The 19107-nt window shown below is 47.9% G+C and overlaps 1 protein-coding gene across 12 annotated transcripts in view; it reads right to left on the bottom strand.

Moving 5' to 3' along the window:
- EHMT1 (euchromatic histone lysine methyltransferase 1) overlaps positions 1–19107 on the bottom strand; it is a 179104-nt gene that overhangs the window by 50632 nt on the left and 109365 nt on the right. For all 12 annotated transcript variants that reach the window (XM_075905437.1, XM_075905436.1, XM_075905438.1 and 9 more), the window contains 6 exons: positions 7972–8149; positions 6922–7058; positions 5931–6119; positions 5150–5230; positions 3541–3661; positions 457–588 (listed from right to left, as the gene is read on the bottom strand). In XM_075905437.1, the coding sequence (XP_075761552.1) occupies positions 457–588; positions 3541–3661; positions 5150–5230; positions 5931–6119; positions 6922–7058; positions 7972–8149 (838 nt within the window). The remainder of the gene's footprint in view (positions 1–456; positions 589–3540; positions 3662–5149; positions 5231–5930; positions 6120–6921; positions 7059–7971; positions 8150–19107) is intronic.

The raw sequence follows: 19107 nt of genomic DNA, 5'->3' as shown, positions 1-19107 counted from the left end.
AACACACCACACTTTGCAGTGCTGGGGGCTATGCCAGTAGAATACGGCAGGGCTGTGGCATGGTGCTTTTTAGGTAAACAATGGTTATTTAAAGGGGGAGGAGGCTGCAAAACCAGGCCGACAAAAATCGAGGGAGAAGGCGTCAGCCAAAAGGAGAAAGACTTGCCTGCTCCGTAAGAAACGTTTGCTATCTTAAAATTCACCCACAAAACCTTGTAAGCTAATGTAAGGGGGGTTCCCTCCCTTGAACCCTATTCTGCACCAAACTGGGCCCAGACTGTAACGGTGCCACCTGTGCCCCTGGGCTCAGCGAGATGAGCCGCCTTTATAATGATGCATCTCTTCAAATTCTCCTAGCAGTAGCCACCAGGGGGCATCATCTCAATACAGAGGATGAGACCAAGGAAACAAAGAACCAAAATGGTACATGGCCATATTTAGAAAGCTGACACTCACCTTCCGATTGTGAAGACAGAATTCCCTTTACTCGGAGATCCAAAGACTCAAAAGACACTTCCATGTATTCCATACTATTCTCCTGCCCAGCACCCTCTCTGCCTCCCAAAGGTGGTTTATACGCTTCAGTACCTAAATTAAAATATACATATATTTATATAGAAAAAAAGAGAGTGCGGGTGTGTGTGTATAAAGGCCACATTCATCACAAAGCAAGCAGTATTCAGGCTACACGCCTAAGAGACTCTATAAATACAGATGCATACAGAAATAATGAAAATGTAACATCTGGCCACGAATGTTACAATTGCTCTCTCATCTCCTTTTCTGTAGGATCGGGTAGATTTTTCACTTCCACTTAGGTAACGATGAAAGAATAAAACGAGACAAACAAGTCCTGCCTTCCAAACACACATCTGTCTGCTGCCGTACTGCATCAGCAGCAGAAGCTTAAATGGCAAGAGAAAGAGATGGAAACCTAGCTCGCCCTGACTTACCCCACAATCTCTCTCTCCAACCTGCTGCAAAGGGGCCCTAGGCCACTGCCCCAGCAAGGCAGTGCAAACTCACCAAGAACGTACACATCACACATTGGAAGGGAATGGGATCGCTGTCATTCAGATTAATGGGAGGGGGAGTGTAAATTCCCAGTCCTACTGTTTAATAAGCAAGGTGGCTGCTAAATGGAGATTGTGAAAGAGGGGGGATATTTGTGAATCTTTGAATGAGTTCAAACTCTTTTGAGTCACCCATCTTCACACTCTGCTTCTTGCTAGCTCCCACCACTAAAAATGGGACCAACAGGCTTTTATTCCCCCAACTCACTGGGGGAATAGCTGGTTTTCACGCCAATACCTACACGTGCAGGTCAACAAAGAGAGCCAGGCCTGAATGTTAGTATTAGCTATTTGCTCAGAAGCAATTGCCACCACCACTTCCTATTAAAAAAGTTTAGAGAACATGACCTATGAAGCCAGGCTTCATGAACTGGGCTTGTTTAGTTTGGAAAAAAGAAGATTAAGGGGGGACATGATAGCGGCTTTCAAATATCTAAAAGGGTGTCACAAGGAGGAAGGAGAAAATTTGTTCCTCTTGGTTTCTGAGGACAGGACAAGGAGTAATGGGCTTAAAGTGCAGCAGGGGAGGTTTAGATTGGACATTAGGAAAAAATTCCTAACTGTCAGGGTGGTCAAATATTGGAATAAATTGCCAAGGGAGGTGGTGGAATCTCCCTCTCTGGAGATATTTAAGAACAGGTTAGATAGACATCTGTCAGGGATGGTGTAGACGGAGCTTGATCCTGCCTTGAGGGCAGGGGGCTGGACTCGATGACCTCTCGAGGTCCCTTCCAGTCCTAGGATTCTATGATCAGCCAACCAGGAAAAAGCTACCAGGCATGACTGATGTGACCGCTTGCATGCTGTGCCCCGATCCCCGGGCTGAAACGTGTTCACTCAGCGACTTGCGACAGAAGTTGGTAAAAGTCAGTCTATGCAAGCAGAAACACCGGCTACCCCCGTTAGACAAGCCGCCTGATGGTGACGGAGAATCGTGGACCTTTAATATTGGTGCTGACTAAAGCGACATAGCTGTGCTGCTGGGGACTATCAACCTCTGCCTACATGGCAGTTTCCCTGGGCCCCTTCTGAATAGATCTCCCTGGCATTAACCCCACAACTTGGTGAGGTTTTCTTGGGTCTTTATTCCTTCTCCAAGGGAGCCATCTGGTGTGTGCCTTTTCTTCTGCAGGCTCTCATCAAGGTGCTCTTCCTCCGGGTGGGTGAGGCAGGCAAGAGAACAACGCCATGAATAAGTGGGAAATGTTCACCTAGGGTACGTCTATATAGCAGGGCGAAAGTCGAATTAAGCTAGACAACTTGAGCTACAGCAACTGTGTAGCTAAAGTCAAAACAGCTTTATTCGGCTTTTGGCGCTGTCTACACAGCAGGAAATCGAAGGAAGAACACTCTTCCTTCGACGTCCCTTACTCCTTGTGAAATAAGGGTTACAGGAGTCAGAGTAAGACGTCCTCCAGCTGGATATTATTTTGAAATAACGGCTTGCTGCATACATACGCTCTTTGTTAATTTGGAGTAATGTCAGTTATTCCAAAATAACACTGCTGTGCAGACATAGCCTTAAGGAGCAGCAGCCAACCTGTCCCACTGCCTTCTACCCTAACCCTTTCTACATGTTGGCTATTCTGTTTCTTGGAAGAAGAACAAAGGCCGACAGTTCCTGCCAAATCTGCCCTGTCACCAGCAAAACTTATGGACTGCTTTGCGAAGGGAGAAGTGCCTGTAAGTGCTGACATACAACCACTGGCCGCAGAGTGTTGGTGGTCTGAAACATTTGGGAAGTTCACGAGGACAAGTCATTTGTGCAGCACCTTACACACTGGGATCCTCGCCTGTGACTGGGGCTCTTAAGCCCTATGAAAATACAAAGAATACAAAATATTTTCTATCTGCAACAGCAGCTGTGTTGAGGACCCTAGCTACCCCATGGTTCTGCATTGCTCCAACCTGAACCCTTTCCAAATCTCAGACAGTTCAGGCTTTGTGGGTGTTCTGGGGGCAGAGCCAATGTCTGGCTGGCATTGTAAAACCAAACTGCACGGGAAAATGCGTCAGGGACTTTTGGCACCTGCGTCCCCCCACATGGCTGACGTTCCAGTTTTATCTGGCCCTGGTGAGTCTTCTTCAGAGAGATGCTGGGGGGAGTTCCTATGGCGAATCTCAGAGGGGTAGCGTGTTAGTCTGGATCTGCAAAAGCGACAAGGAGTCCTGTGGCACCTTATAGACTAACAGAGATATTGGATGCATCTGACGAAGTGGGCCTCTGCCCACAAAAGCTTATGCTCCAATACATCTGTTAGTCTCTAAGGTGCCACAGTCGCTATGGCAAATCTCGAACAGAAGCTACTTCTAACCCTGTAGTAATTTTCCCCTTGTGCCCTTCCCTCCTCCCACTTCATCTACAAAGATATGGCAGCAAGTCAGCTGGGAGCCGAGGGCATCATCCTTTTGTCTTCATGTAGAAGGCCCATTTCTATCCAGTTAGCAGACACATGCAAGCAATTACCTAACACGCTGGCTTGTTTCTTTTTATTCCTCCTTCTCCTCTTCCGGGCGGGTTTCAGCCAGGGACTGTCCGTCTTCCCTTTCCTCTTCAGCAGTTTCTTCTTCATGCTAGACTCGGAGCTCTGAAGAACCAGAAAGGCCATTTGCACTCACAGCATGCTTGTACCTGTGGCCCTGTACTCATTTCCACCCATTTTAAGGCCCACTTCCAGTCCCAGAACAAAGTACGGGGAGTTTGTGTAACTGAGAATCAGGTTTTGAAATTAACCCGGTTCTCAGAAGTCTCTAGAGCTTACCAGAGACACTTAGAAACACGGGGGCGGGTTTCCTTTCATGTAAGCAGTGCATGTTTCACTTTCAACATGCCTTTCTAGAGCAAGGTCCTGGCTGTGCACACCACCTCAACCACATTCACTACAGATAGTGAGCAGCAAGCACTCTGGAGGCCAGTGGTGTCTGCGAATCCAGGGTGCTTTACTGCTTGATGCATGTGATACATTTATACAACTTACTCCAGGCTGGGTGTTCAAAGAAGCCATTAAGAGGGGGAGTTGGGCATCCTTGAAAATTGCAGCCTCTAAGCCTTCAAACTCAACATCGACGGCCCATGAACAGCCCAATCCAACTCCCCACTCCAATCAATGAAGAAGTTCAAATCTACAATGGCTTCCTTCTCAAAATACTCTGTGTCCCGCCCTCGCACCAGAGCCCTTGAAATGAGGAGACACGTCAAGAAACTGCTTAGGGAAAGTTATTCTGGGGACCAGAAACAAACACATGAATTGAGGGCGCATTACTACGGACCTGCCCTTCCCTCCCCAATTGCACAGAAATGAGACTAGTTGCACTTTGTCCCAACTTCAACCGGCCGCTCAGCCAGATAAACTGACTATGCAAATAACTGCAAGAAATGACTGAGACAAACGACCTTCATGAATGACTAGGGATTCTGGGCACCTTGAAACGTGGCCTGACTTTCTGATGGGGTGAAAGGAGGTCAGCCCTGTGTGACCAGCCATGTTCCCACGAGACTTTTCACACTGGGCACCCAAAAAGCACAAGTCACTTGTGATAATCTCAATACTGTCAAATGGTGCAATTGTCTCCCCATTTTGCTTGAGGCAGGTGACACTGTATATTGTTTAGAAGCTTAAACCCCTACCTTCTGAGGGGTTGTGTGGCCCGCAGGGCCCCGTGAGGGCTGGGGCCACGGATTAATGAATGAGTGCCTGTAAGTGCTGACATACAACCACTGGCGGCAGAGTTTTCAGGAAAGGAGGGTTCAATTTCAGCTCATAAAAAGAAGAGCTAGACACTCAGTACAACTACCAGGTGTGTGTCTAAAGAAAAACTCATGAGGAATGTCAAGTATTGTAACAATAAACATCGAAGAAAGTAATCAGCACCTTGTTGAAAACGGCAAACAAACAAAAGTTCGTCAGTGAGCATCAGAAGGCAACTGGCCTCTGGGGGTGGTTCCGTTGGGTTTCAGACAGTGCTTTGGTCGCACTGGCAGGGAACTGGGGAGCTTCTCTCTTAGGCAGAGTGTAAAAAGGAAGGTGTTGGTACAGGGCAAAGGCTGAAAAGAAATCTCTCAAAGCCAGGCTCACCAAGTCGGACTCATCTCCATCCTCCTCCTCCTCTCCCGATTCTCCCGATTCTTGTTCCTCCTCAGATTCACCATCTTCCATCTGTCGTCAGCATCCCCCAAGAAGAGAAAGACGCGGCCACATCAGCTATTTCAAACTAAAGCACGTGCCTCACCATGCAACTACAGGGCTTCTGCCGCCACGCCCCATCCACGACGGAACCAGAGTTTGAACGAACACAATTCACTTGCCAAAGCAAGAACCCCTTGTCTAGGAACTCACAGCTGTGGTGTATGTATTGGGACAGGATCATAACCTTCGGGGCTCCCCAGAAGCAGGGCCAGCTTCATGTCTCTGCCATCTGTCTGGCTCCTATTACAGCCCAGGAGGGGTGACACAAACAGATATGGGGATGTTTGGTGCACCTGGTTTTTAAACCCTCATGCTTCAGGGTATAAAAGAGCCTAAAAGTGAAGAGGATTTGGAAGAAACTTGCTCTTTGGTCAGATCATTTCAAAATTGTCCACTATGGGGTTTCTGCTTCTATCCCTTCAGGTTCTGTTTACCTTCCTGAGACAGGCTATGAGACTTAGCAGACTTGCATGGCAATGCCCCAATTCCAAAACTCCCACGGCAGGCAAGGAGGAGACATAGCAGGTCACTGCAGGGGTCTTGCTCCCATTGCCACCTGGAATGCTAAGTCCTAGAAACATCTTCATGTCAGGCTGTGAACTTAGGCTCCTTCCAGTGCCCTGTTCCTGTGTCCAACAATCCCCCTTCCGCTCAAAAAGCATCCAGATACCTTTCTGGCATTATCAGCGTCCGAAGAGCCCTCCTTAGCGGTCCTGGTGTCCTCTGCAGGAAACCCGGCGGACTGTTCAGCTCCGTGTTCATCTTCCTCTTCCAGGTCGTCAGAGTCTTCCTCTTCCGAGTCCACCTCTATGCTTTCCCCATTCACGTGAGGGCTGATGCTCATTAGGTCCTTTTCACTCTGAAACACCCAGGTACATACGTCATGAAGGCAGCCTCACCCCAACTACTGATCCACCGAGACCCACCGCAGCTTTACATCATCGTCTTTGTACCGGGGACAGTACATGGTGCTGTCAGCAGTGCTGGGGAGCGCGCCAGGGACACGTTTCCCCTCAGCACCCAGCAATGCTGCCAATGCATCTGGGCAGAGACTGTGCTGCCAGGGTCCTAGCCCCATCAGCGGGAGGAAGAGATGCCAACGGGAGTAATTCTGGGCTCTCCCACCCAGGCTGGGATTTTCGGCTCTCACTGAACGTAATGGTATCACTCTCATCGCATGACCTCGGATCACAGTTAGGCCAGCTCTGAATCCCAACCTACATTTTTTTAAATCGCCTGCCTTGGTCACTTTGCAGCCTTGAGCGCTAACACGAGGGAGGACTCTCTGGAGGCCACCAAGGCAGAAATGTTGGTGCCTTGAGAAGTCCCCAGTGCCAAGAACCCCACAGAGAAATGAGAAGCAGAAAAACCCAGAACGGGGCTGTTTTCATCTGCCTCTGCCAGGAGACACATGGTATCTGAGATGATCCCTGTAACTGCCCAATTTCAGAACTTTCCCCACCACCAGCCTCAGAAGGGCAGGAAATTGCTAGAGCGAGAACGCAGCTGGAGATAATAAATTACAGATCTCCAAGGAGCTGCCATATTCACAAGCCTGCCCATGGAGTTGATCTGCTACTGCCAAATACACATGGATGAACGAATCAAGCACTTTCTTCCCCCAACAAGCACATAAGGAGCATGTCTGGCTCAGCCCTTACCTTGGCACCCACAGAGGAATGAGTTATGCTCTTAAACATCTCAATCATCGTTCTCTGTTTTAACACTTTGGTCTTTTTCTTGGGAACCAGGCTATACGTTCCCATTCTCCGCTTTTTCTTCCGAGAGACTGCAGCAGCTGGATGGGGAGAGAGGGAATAGAACACGCACAGATTCAGTGGGGGAAGGAGAAGGCATGGAATGCAGGAGAGATGCCATTCAAAAGTGCATTCAAAATGAAGTCACAGGCAGAAAATCAACACTGAGCACAAATATTTACATTTAGAAGCCATCCAAAAGAGCACGTGCACATGCACACACGTGCTTCCGCCCCACCGGCAAACAAACTACATTCTGAAATCCCACCCTGCATTCCTCTCCCTCAATTCATTCTGCTCCTTACATCACCACCAGCAATACCGTTTCTCCCTCTCGGAACTTAGCTGGCAGTTTTGCTGAGGATGCAGGCAGAAGAGAACCCAGCTGACGCTCAGAGTCTACAAGAGCAACATCCTCTGTCTTAAACCGTAAAGTGATCAGGAATAACAGCACATGCAGGGAGCAGTGTTGCTGAATACAAAGATGGCTGTTCTTTAACTTCACTTTAAAACTGCACCAAAGTTTCAATTTTCTTTGTTACACCTTCCCTGCTCAACCGTTACCTTTGTTAACCTCCCTGCAGGCCCCTAGACAAATCTAAGATCACACCTCAGTGCTTCATGCTGTCTTTGGAAAATACATGTCAGAGGCATATTCGGTTCCAGCTTTTTGAAGAATAATGTAAACCCATGGAATGGCCATCTTGGGAGTCAACACTATTGCTCTCTTGCTGTACCGTCTCAGTTCCCTTCGAACGTAAATCCTTGCATTGGATTTTACTTTAATACCCTTTAAATGAGAACCTTGAAGAGGCTTCTCTTTACAAGAGATGTGGCAATACATGTTATTATGAAGCTACCCCTTGTCACGAGCAGATTTCAATCGCAAACTACCATCAGAAGCCTGTGAAAATGCCTGTTCCCAGCAAGCGCGACTGGCTCTGTCCTCGTTACCTGTCTGTGATTTTGTGGTGGCCACATAGCTCTGGTTCTGAGGTAGTGACTGATGAAGGCCTGGGAAAGGGGGCAAGGGCGGGGGCTTGCCAAACTCCAAGATGCTTTTGCTGCCTTCCTCCTTGGATTCTTTTTGATCTCGGGTGTCTCTCGCTTCTTTGGGGTCTTTACTTGCATGCTGGAAAAGAGAGACTGAAATGAGGCTCTGCCTCCGGGTCAAAGGCTTCTAGTAACCTTTCAAAGAGAAATGCCCGCATGCACACAACACGGACACATGCCCTCTCCTCCCACCCTCACCCTGCTGAAGGGGGAAGATCTGCATTCAAAGGCAAAGCTACAGACCCTCTCGTTTATCAGAGCGCTTCCCCCCTCCCCCATCTTTTCCATAAAATAATTCTTTGCCTAATCCTCGCAGCACTCTCGTGGCCCACTGGCCCTCTGCTGTTGGAGGCCGGCTCTGCTTTGAAGGAATCTAGCGAGAGAGACTGATCCAAAGCATCTGTGAATTAATGGAAAGCAGCCACGCTAGTTACACAGGCATTGGTCCAGGCAGAGGAGAGGAGGTAATGCTACAGCTCTGCCCGCCCTCTGACACACGTCTGTAATGAGGCCCGCATGCGAGAGGGTGGATGGGCAGAGGCAACACAGACTTCCAGAGTAGCCTACTATGCTTTAAAACACTGGACTGTTCTTTCGTTTCACTGGGTTAGCACCAGGAGGTTTTAGTCCACAACCGGGGCCCCTCTGTGTTACTGCAATGGCGTTAAAACACAGCAACAATGCAGACGAGAGAGGGAAGGCGTTTCTCTGATCTGCGTCACACCGAGATGCAAAACAAAGGCTTGGACTGAGCTCATCTAGTGGATGCAGTACGGACTGAGGGGCAGGATTCCTAGGGTCCAATTCCTTGTTGCCCTGCTCCTCGGGTGCTCGTTGGCTGCAACGCAGAGGGTAGACAATGCCGCCGGTCGGAGGCGATGCCACTGCTAGTCCAACTGTCAAGGGAGCCTGACACGTAATTCACCTCAAGGGAGCAGGTTGTGAGGCTGTGAAGCGCAAGGTCTCTGGACGAAAGGTGCCGCAAAACCCTCCAGCGCCGTTAGGATCACAAGCTTTGGGATGGCGACGTTGAGGAGAGGGGGGCACTTTTTACACAAGCTCTGGACTGAGACGTCAAGTGCCCCACCAGAAAAAGGAAGCAGACAAGGCAGACTTTTCCAAGCCAGACCTATTCTCTGAGGCTGCTTTCAAGTAACCTGACTTTGAGAACAAAATGAGAAGTGACGGAAACACAGGCCTGCCAAGGGAGCGCTGCTGGCAGGGAGAGAGAGACTGGTCACAAGTTTCAAGGCCAGAAGGTGTCACAGTGAGCATCAAGTCTGACCTGCATGAAATTGGTCACAGAATTTCACCCCGATTGCTGCATCAAGCCCAGAGCTGCCGGATGAACTACAGCACATTTTCAAAAGCTAGCCAGTCGTGATTTCCAGACTCCAAATGCTGGAGAAGCCATCCCCTTCCTTATTAAGTTGTTCCAATGGTTCATGACCCATATCGTGGTGCCTTTCTCTGCTAGATCAAACCACCCTCCATCAACTGAAATTTTCTCCGTGTGTAGATATTTACTGAGCACAATCCAGACACCTCTTCATGTTCTCTGGGATAAATTAAATGGATAAAGTAAACTAAACTAAAGAAGCTCAAGTGCTCTAGACCTCAAATCATTCTTGTGGCCCTTTCAAATTTTTCTACATCCCTTTTTAAATGTGAATACCAGAATACAAGAGAGTCTTCCGATATTCGTCTCAGCAACGCCATACATGTCTGCAGAGTGTTCCTGTTTAGACAGCCAACCATCATCTAAACCAGGGATGGGAAACTTCCGGCCCAGGGCCTAGATCCTGCCCCTGAGGCTCAGGGATCAATCCAGAATTGGGAAGCCCGTGCTGGCGCTCCAGCCCCTCCACCACCCTACTGCGGGGCTGAAGTGCACAAAATCTACTACCCTGGCCCCCCCAGACTCTAGTGTGCAAGGGGAATGCGAGGAGAGACTTTCTCCTTCTCAGTCAGTGGCCACATCAATGAGGGGTTGTTAGTTTTTTGCTTCTCACTTGTGTGCAGCCCCTGACTGATTTTTCTGCAGGTCTTAGAATCTACAGACAACGAGCCAGAAAAAGATTCCCCACCCCCGACATAAACCCTATTAGCCACAACATTACACTGAAAGCTCGAATCAGAGGGTTATCTACCCTGGCTCCTAAATCCTTTGAAGAATCACTTTTTTCCAGAATACAGTACCCCATCTGGTAAATATACCCTATAGTCGTTGTACCTAAACGTGTGACCTGCAGTCAGTTGCTTGTTCATCTGGATGGATGGACTGAAAAAACGGAGACTGCACAGCCAAATCATAGAAGAAGAGGGGCAAGAATTTGCCAGAACCAACACAAAAAATTAATTAAAAAGAAATATGCTGCCAGCTTGTTTTCCTGTCATTACAACAGAGAACTAAAGCAACTTGGATACTGTTGCGGGGTAGCTATTGGCAAATAGCAACTTTTAATGCCCACAGGATAATGTGCATGTTGAATTCAGTTTTGTAAGATCTGAATTACTGTAACTCCAGTGGGTAGGGAACTCCTTGAACCTACTGCTTGGAGATACATAAAGAACTAGGTAAAATAACTAGCTCAATCAAAAAAGAACTAGAGAAATTCAAGGAGGACGGGTCCATCCATGCTTCTTATCAGGGCTTGACGATTGCGGCGAAAACCACTCGCCAGCCCCGCACCGTGCATGCGCGAGACCCGCACTGCGCATGTGCAGACCGCCAGGGAACAGGGCAACCGGCTGAAATTTACTCGCCATGGGCGAGTAGATAAGTGTATTTGCTGAGCCTTGCTTATTAGGCAGGATGGGCAGGGATGGTGTCCCTAGCTTCTGTTTGTCAGAGGCTGGGAACGGGTGACAAGGGAGGGATCACTTGATGGTTCCCTGTTCTGTTCACTCCCTCTGGGGCACCTGGCTTTGGCCACTGTCGGCAGACAGAATACTGGGCGAGATGGACCTTTGGCCTGAACCAGTGTGCACGTTCTTAGACCACATCGCTAAACAGACAGAAAGCATTTAAATGGAGCGATGCTCCTTGGATAGGAGATTTTTGCAGCCTCCGTGAGGACAGACCTGTATATAAGCAGATTTAGGTTAACAAGGCGCAGCAAAGATCTGAAAGCGTGAGCAATTTTCTCTCCCTTCCCCAAACTCTGCCAGATGATGGAGAAAAGAGCAGAAGAAATGAGGCATTGCCCTTCCTTGTTCTCCTATGAAATTCCACTTAGCATTTCTATTTGCTATACATTCTGTTAGTTCCTCTGGTCTAATTCTTGGACACCAGTGCGGAGCTGTATCCTACAGCAGTTTATTGTGCTGTGTCTTGCCTTACTGTAAATGTTTCCAGAGGAGACTTTCGCAGCCCAGTTCATCTTGTCATGGAGTTTCTCCTGATAGTGTTATCTAGCAATCCCAGGACTGGCTCAAGCCAAACTTGGATGCCCTGCCAGTGATCTGGCACATAACTGCCACCACTCCACTCTGCACGTGACCTGAACTGCTCTGCCAAACCTGATGAGTTACAAGTGTCTGCACTATTCAGAGCTCCTCTGCTACCCAATGCTGACGAGACCAGCCCACATGCATCTCTCGGTTGGGAAGCTTGTGGGAGAAGGATTCTCCTGTTTCTTCTGGAACATGTTTGGCTTCTTCCTCATAAGCTCTGTGCTGCTGCAGCCGAACGGTGTCACGCACAATGCAGTGAACTGCATTGAACTGTAGAATTCACCAAAGCTTTGAGCCAGGTGAAGAGTTCCCTTCCTTGCTTTTTAATATAGAGAAACAGGTCCTACAGCTCAGAGCTATGGTGAGGAGAGGGACGTTGTTGGGGGAAAACCACACACACAGGTACGGCGGGGAGGGAGCAACAAGCTAACAGCACGGAAGGGTAGGGCTTTTATGACAGAACAGGCAGAGCTAGAACACAAAAAAAGGATACCACACTATCAGGAAAAGTGTACCTCACCCCTGTTCTGGAAGGACCTACCTCCTCTAACGCCTCTCAGGGTAAGTCTACACTATAAACTTAAAACGATGTCGTAATTACGGCTGTTTTTCAAGTCCACACAGCCTTTCTACCTGTGGGGCGCATCCTCAACATGACTGCTTGCACCGACTGAGGAGGAGTTGGGGGAGAGGGTTCCTACCCAGGTTCTCAGTTCAGCATGGAGCTCCCCACTGGGAGCCCACCTCCCACCAGGGCCCTCAGGCCCTGACAGGGAAGCTCCAGCCACCCCACCCATGCCGGGGTGACAGGCTGAGCTGCGAGCCTGGTGCAGGATTCACAGCACAAAGCCGAACGGCTTTTCTTGTCAATTTCACGGCTGCCTCAGGTGCAGAGCAGTAGGGGGGCCCACAGCAGAAGCTGTGAAATTGACAAGAAAGGCTGACAGGCTCCATGCTGTGAAACTGAACCTAGCACCCAGCTACCCTGACTGTTACCCTGGGGAGGAGGGAAGGGAGGCTCCAGCTGTGAGCTTCGTGGCCAGTCATGCTCCATTTCATAGCAGGGAGCCTACCAGCCTTTCTTGGCATTTCTTAGCCCCCTGCTGCAGAGCACAGCTATGAAACGGATAGAAATGTCAGCCAATGGGCTGTCAGGGACGCGGTGTCTACACAGACACTGCGTTGTCCTAACTACACTGCCAAAAGCCCATACCCTCTCCTGGAGGTGGAGTTCTGATGCCGGTGTGGTAGGGCACTGCCATCAGCAGGAGCAAGGCCGTAGTGCAGACACTGAGATCATGAGTTTGACATAAAAGATTCCTTACATCCACCTACCTCTGCAGTGCAGACCAGGGCTCAGCCTCCACCCAGTCACTAGCTTCACGAAGACAAGAGTCCTAACTCGGATGTGTTCCGCCCTCCACCGGGAACAGCCCATTTTGCGGACGTCATCAAGCAACCATTGTTCTAGCTGGCACAGATTTCCTGCCTATCGCTGAACACTGGGGCCGCATGCGGACTGGTGACTAGGAGGTGAAATGCTCTACTAGGGACGTAAGAGCCCGTTTAATTGACTAACTGGGTAAAAACATTGTTTAACCGGTTATCCCTACCTGCAGCGGGTCAGGGCTGTCCGTGGTGTCCACCTGCCTCTAGTAAACCTTAGCTGGTTAAACCGTCACACCCCAAAGTGCTGCATTGGGACTGATAATGGGGCTGCCTCCCTTTTCTCACCGGCAGAGGACTTGTGAAGTTACACTCAGTTTGTTCAAAGCTGGATAAGTACCAAGAGGGATTCCCAGATACCGGTCGGGGAGCAAGGACCAAGCTGATGGGGAGTAATTTACCAGCCAATATCCCTTCAGTTTGCCATCGGCAAGTTCTAACATGGGCTTGCTTCATATCCTGGAATTCCAACGTCCTCCCCCGCAGGAAGCACATGTATTGATGGGTAATAATGAACATTTCCCCTTTGAAATTCGGAGAGCCTGGGAGATGGAGGCCATGTCACTTTACTGGTATAAGGACCCCGGTACGCTACAGCACCAGAGTGCTCCTGGCATGGGCACCATGACGCCAGCAGAGCTGTGCTTTGTGCCGGCCTAGTGAAAACACACCTGAGAGAAACTAGCTACATAGAAAACTGCGATTTCCCTGTTATAGTGGCCGCTGGGCTACGCCAGCACAGCTCTGCTGGCCAAGGATCACACCTCTCCACTACCCTGACCAGCACAGCTATAGCTACAGCAGCCTGTAATGCAGACCTGGCCTGGGTGAGAGACTTTGACACTGGTGTAAGGTCCGGGATAAACAAATCTGGAGACTGAGGTGCTAACGTGCCTTGATCTGCACCTTGAGTAGCCACTGCCGAAGAACTGAAGTGGGGATGCAACGTCCATGGCCCATGAGGAGAAAGCCAATAAGGGGACGGATGCTAACTATTTGTATCCAGACTCTTAGCCCTGGAATCTGGACTGAGATCATCTTGTTTCAATGAACCCCCATCACAAAGCAGAACAACATTCAGCTGACACCTACTGGGGTTGGATGTATATTGGCAGCCTCGAGGTTAAAAGTTCGATCCCTCAATTCCAGTGCACTGATCCAGCCAGTCACCCAGTGTATCTGACACCTTGAACTCTGTCCCGACTACACCGACTAAGAGGACAAGTACACACGGAGCTGGAGTAGGTCAATAATGATGTAGGCTTGTTGAGTCCACAGCATTTTTATTTATTGTTCTCCTGGAAGAGTTTTGGCAGGATTGTATTTGTTTGATAGAGAAGTTAAAAAATCTGAGACGGGTTCTACTCTCATTTACATAGGAAAAAGAGAAAAGCGGTCAGGATATCCCCAGAGTATTCCATGTCTGGGTTGGATATTCAGTCTCTTGGGAACATTACAGTCGGGCGTAACTTAGGGGAGCCCCAAGGCCTTCCTAACACCAGATAAGGAGAAAGAGGTGTACCAAGATCCACTGGAGTCAACGTTACACCAGGGAGAGGGCAAAATCAAATGTGGAAGAACATGTTCTAAAATCAGAGTCTCAACCTTTCAAATGGAAGTGAGGACCCCTTAGGAGTTCCAGTGTCTGTAGAAACAGCTGAATTCTGCTTGGTCGTTTTCTGTCTTTCATAGACCCCTTAGACATAGTACATGGACCCAACCACTGTTCTAACTAAAGCATTTTCCCATAAAGCATCACTTACACTTCCCAGGAGAAGCTACAGATTTCTCCTCCCATGCAAGGCCTTGTGCAGGGCAGTCAGGGAGCCAGAGGCAGACAGACTGACGCCTGGCAAAGGTTTCCGAAGATGCCCAGACACAGAGGAGACCGGAATGAAAGAGATCTTTCCTCTGCACCTCAGGACAGCAGACAAGGAAGCTGCTGACATCAGAACAGGAGCACACTTAGGGCACTTGAGACGAACGATTCATTGCACAGCTGAATGCAAGCGGGCTCCGTGCTTTAATGGGATCGATTAGGTGTGTGTTATTGGCATGCAGCTCCCTTAGAACAGCTGGGGAAGCTATTAAAAATGGCAAAGACAGAGTACCCTGAATGCGTCCACAGGCAAACAACGTGATTAATGAAGCCGTGGTCGGACCGGCACACAGCTTTCTGCCCAGATCCAGACAATTAAGAGGCCCTGAATTACCAACCAAGTTACGAGCAACGAAAGAAAACAAGGCCAAAAACGTATCACTGCGTCAGCGACAGCACATGGATAAGTATCCTCCGGCACAAAGAACTGAACAAGAGGGCAGGTTCAGAGAGCCCGCCAGCACGACCTTGCCATTCATCCTCCACACCCAGCATGCCCATCTGCAGCTCACACACATAAGCTCTCTGTCAGGCTGGGCTGCATGTCACATTCCTCCATAAGGGCTTCCGGGACCTACAGCTCAAACACACTATTAGCCACAGGCTAGGGACCAGCTAGCCGGGGACTAACCCCGTTAGCCGGAGCAGCCAGGTCCAGAGGCAGCCCACAGTGAGAATTCCCTCCTTTCCTTCCCCAGGTGGTGGGATTTGGGAGAGTCACAAGATTTCAAGCAATCCGCTGCCCCCTGGACCTTGCAGACAAGGCATCATCTTGCAGAGCAACTTCTGATAACTGGTGCTACCAGATTCAAGCCCAGCTTATCAAGCCAGTAACATCTATCATGGACTCGACCAAAAGCTGCGTCACCAAAGATGAAGGACTTTAATATTGAAGCTCCACATTTACATTCAGGTTGGCAGGAAATTACCTTCTTCTTGTTAGAAATTCAAACATACAGAAGAGGGTTCTGATGGTGGCACAGCTTGACAAAACCCTGGTTGGGTTGATTTAATTGGGATTGGTCCTGCCTTGGACAGGGGGCTGGACTTGATGGTCTTGTAAGGTCTCTTCCAGCTCTATGATTCTACAGCATACAAACGTCAACCCGAGACAGTTAGCATGAGGGCACTGCAATGCAAACTTGAGTCTCGATCCATAGCAGACAACATAAGAACATAAGAACGGCCGTACTGGGTCAGACCAAAGGTCCATCTAGCCCAATAGCCTGTCTGCCGACAGTGGCCAGCACCAGGTGCCCCAGAGAGGGTGGACCGAAGACAATGATCAAGCGATTTGTCTCCTGCCATCCCTCTCCAGCCTCTGACAAACAGAGGCCAGGGACACCAATTCTATCCCCTGGCAAATAGCCTTTTATGGACCTAACCTCCATGAAATTATCTAGCTTCTCTTTAAACTCTGTTATAGTCCTAGCCTTCACAGCCTCCTCTGGCAAGGAGTTCCACAGGTTGACAACACGCTGTGTGAAGAAGAACTTTCTTTTATTAGTTTTAAATCTGCTACCCATTAATTTCATTTGGTGTCCTCTAGTTCTTCTATTATGGGAACTAATAAATAACTTTTCTTTATCCGCACTCTCCACACCACTCATGATTTTATATACCTCTATTATATCCCCCCTCCATCTCCTCTTCTCTAAACTGAAAAGTCCCAGTCGCTTTAACCTCTCCTCATATGGGACCCGTTCCAAATCCCTAATCATTTTAGTTGCCTTTTTCTGAACCTTCTCCAAGGCCAAAATATCTTTTTTGAGGTGAGGAGACCACATCTGTACACAGTATTCAAGATGTGGGCGTATCATAGTTTTATACAGGGGCAGTAAGATATTCCGTCTCTTATTTTCTATCCTTTCTTAATAATTCCTAGCATCCTATTTGCCTTTTTGACCGCCACTGCACACTGTGTGGAAGTTTTCAGAGAACTATCCACGATAACTCCAAGCTCTCTTTCCTGATTTGTCATAGCCAGATTATATAGCCATCACAATGTACGTATAGTTGGGGTTATTTTTTCTGATATGCATTACTTTACACTTATCCACATTTAATTTCATTTGCCATTTTGTTGCCCAATCACTCAGTTTGGTGAGATCTTTTTGGAGTCCCTCACAGTCTGCTTCTGTCTTGACTATCCTAAACAGTTTGGTATCATCTGCAAACTTTACCACCTCACTGCTTACCCCTTTCTCCAGATCATTTATGAATAAGCTGAAAAGGATTGGTCCCAGGACTGACCCTTGGGGGACACCACTAATTACCCCTCTCCATTCATTTACCATTTATTCCTACCCTTTGTTTTCTGTCTTTTAACCAGTTCTCAATCCAAGAAAGGACCTTCCCTCTTATCCCATTGCCATGTAATTTACACAAGAGCCTTTGGTGAGGAATCTTGTCAAAGGCTTTCTGAAAATCTAAGTATACTATATCTACTGGATCCCCCCGTCTGCATGTTTGTTAACCCCTTCAAAGAACTCTAATAGATTAGTAAGACAGGATTTCCCTTTACAGAAACCATGTTGACTTTTGTCCAACAAATTATGTTCTTCTACATATCTCACAATTTTATTCTTTACTATTGTTTCAACTAAATTGCCTGGTACTGAAGTTAGACTTACCGGTATGTAATTGCCAGGATTGCCTCTAGAGCCCTTTTTAAATATTGGTGTCACGTTGGCTACCTTCCGGTCATTAGGTACAGAAGCCGATTTAAAGGATAGGTTACAAACCACAGATAATAGCTCAACAATTTCCCATTGAGTTCTTTTAGAACCCTTGGATGAATGCCATCCGGTCCCGGAGATTTCTTAATATTAAGTTTTTCTATTTGTTCCAAAACCTCCTCTAATGACCCTTCAATCCGGGACAGTTCCTCAGATTCATCACCCACAAAGGACGGTGCAGATTTGGGAATCTCCCTAACGTCCTCAGTCGTGAAGGCTGAAGCAAACAAATCATTTAGTTTCTCCGCAATGGCTATATCGTCTCTTGCTATGTTTTTTAATTTGGCGTATACATTTAAGTTGGGCCTCTATTATGGTGTCTTTAAAAAGTTTCCATGCAGCTTGCAGGTATTTGGCTCTAGTCACTGTGCCTTTTAATTTCTGTTTAACTAACCTCTTCATTTTGGCGTAATTCCCCTTTTTGAAATTAAATGCTAGAGTGCTGGACTGCTGAGGTGTTCTTCCCACCACAGGAATGTTGAATGTTATTATATTATGGTCACGATTCCCAAGCGGTCCTGCAACGGTTATCTCCTGGACCTGATCCTGAGCTCCACCCAGGACTAAATCGAGAATTGCCTCTCCCCTTGTGGGTTCCTGTACCAGCTGCTCCAAGAAGCAGTCATTTAAGCTATTAAGAAATTTTATCTCTGCTTCTCTTCCTGAGGTGACATGTATCCAGTCAATATGGGGATAATTAAAATCCCCCATTATTATAGAGTTCTTTATTTTGGTAGCCTCTCTAATCTCCCTCAGCATTTCAATGTCAGTATCGCTGTCCTGGTCAGGTGGTTGGTAATATATCCCTACTGCTAATTTCTTATTATTGGAGCATGGAATTACTATCCATAGCGATTCTATTGAACACGTTGATTTATTTAATATTTTTATTTCATTTGATTCTACATTATCTTTCGCATACAGTGCCACTCTGCCACCCAGCCGGCCTTCTCTATCCTTTCGATACATTTTATATGCCGGTATGATTGTGTCCGACAGATTTTCCTCATTCCACCAGGTTTCAGTGATGCCTATTATGTCAATCTCCTCCTTTAATACGAGGTACTCTAGTTCACCCATCTTATTAGTCAGACTCCTAGCATTTGTGTAGAAGCACGTTAGAAATTTGCCACTGCTTATTTGTCTGCCCTTCCCTGATGCATTGGATTCCTTTATATGTGGTTGTTTGTCTGGTCTGGCCCATGGTTTGTCCTCTCCCCTCCTCTCTTTCTGACTACAGCTTAGAGAATCTCTATCAATGCATTCTCCTCTAAGAGAAGTCTCCATCCGATTTACGTGCATCTTCGCACCAATCAGCTTTCCCCCATCTCTTAGTTAAAAACTGCTTTATGGCCTTTTTAACGTTTAGTGCCAGCAGTCTGGTTCCACCTTGGTTTAGGTGGAGCCCATCCTTCCTGTATAGGCTCCCCCTCTCCCAAAAGTGTCCCCAGTTCCTAATAAATCTAAACCCCTCTTCCCTACACCATAGTCTCATCCACGCATTGAGACTCTGAAGCT

The sequence above is a fragment of the Pelodiscus sinensis genome, chromosome 22 (assembly GCF_049634645.1).
Source record: "Pelodiscus sinensis isolate JC-2024 chromosome 22, ASM4963464v1, whole genome shotgun sequence".
Taxonomy (NCBI): Eukaryota; Metazoa; Chordata; order Testudines; family Trionychidae; genus Pelodiscus; species Pelodiscus sinensis.
The sequence above is the reverse complement of the archived record's forward strand: the minus strand, read 5'-3'. Positions and strand labels throughout refer to the sequence as shown.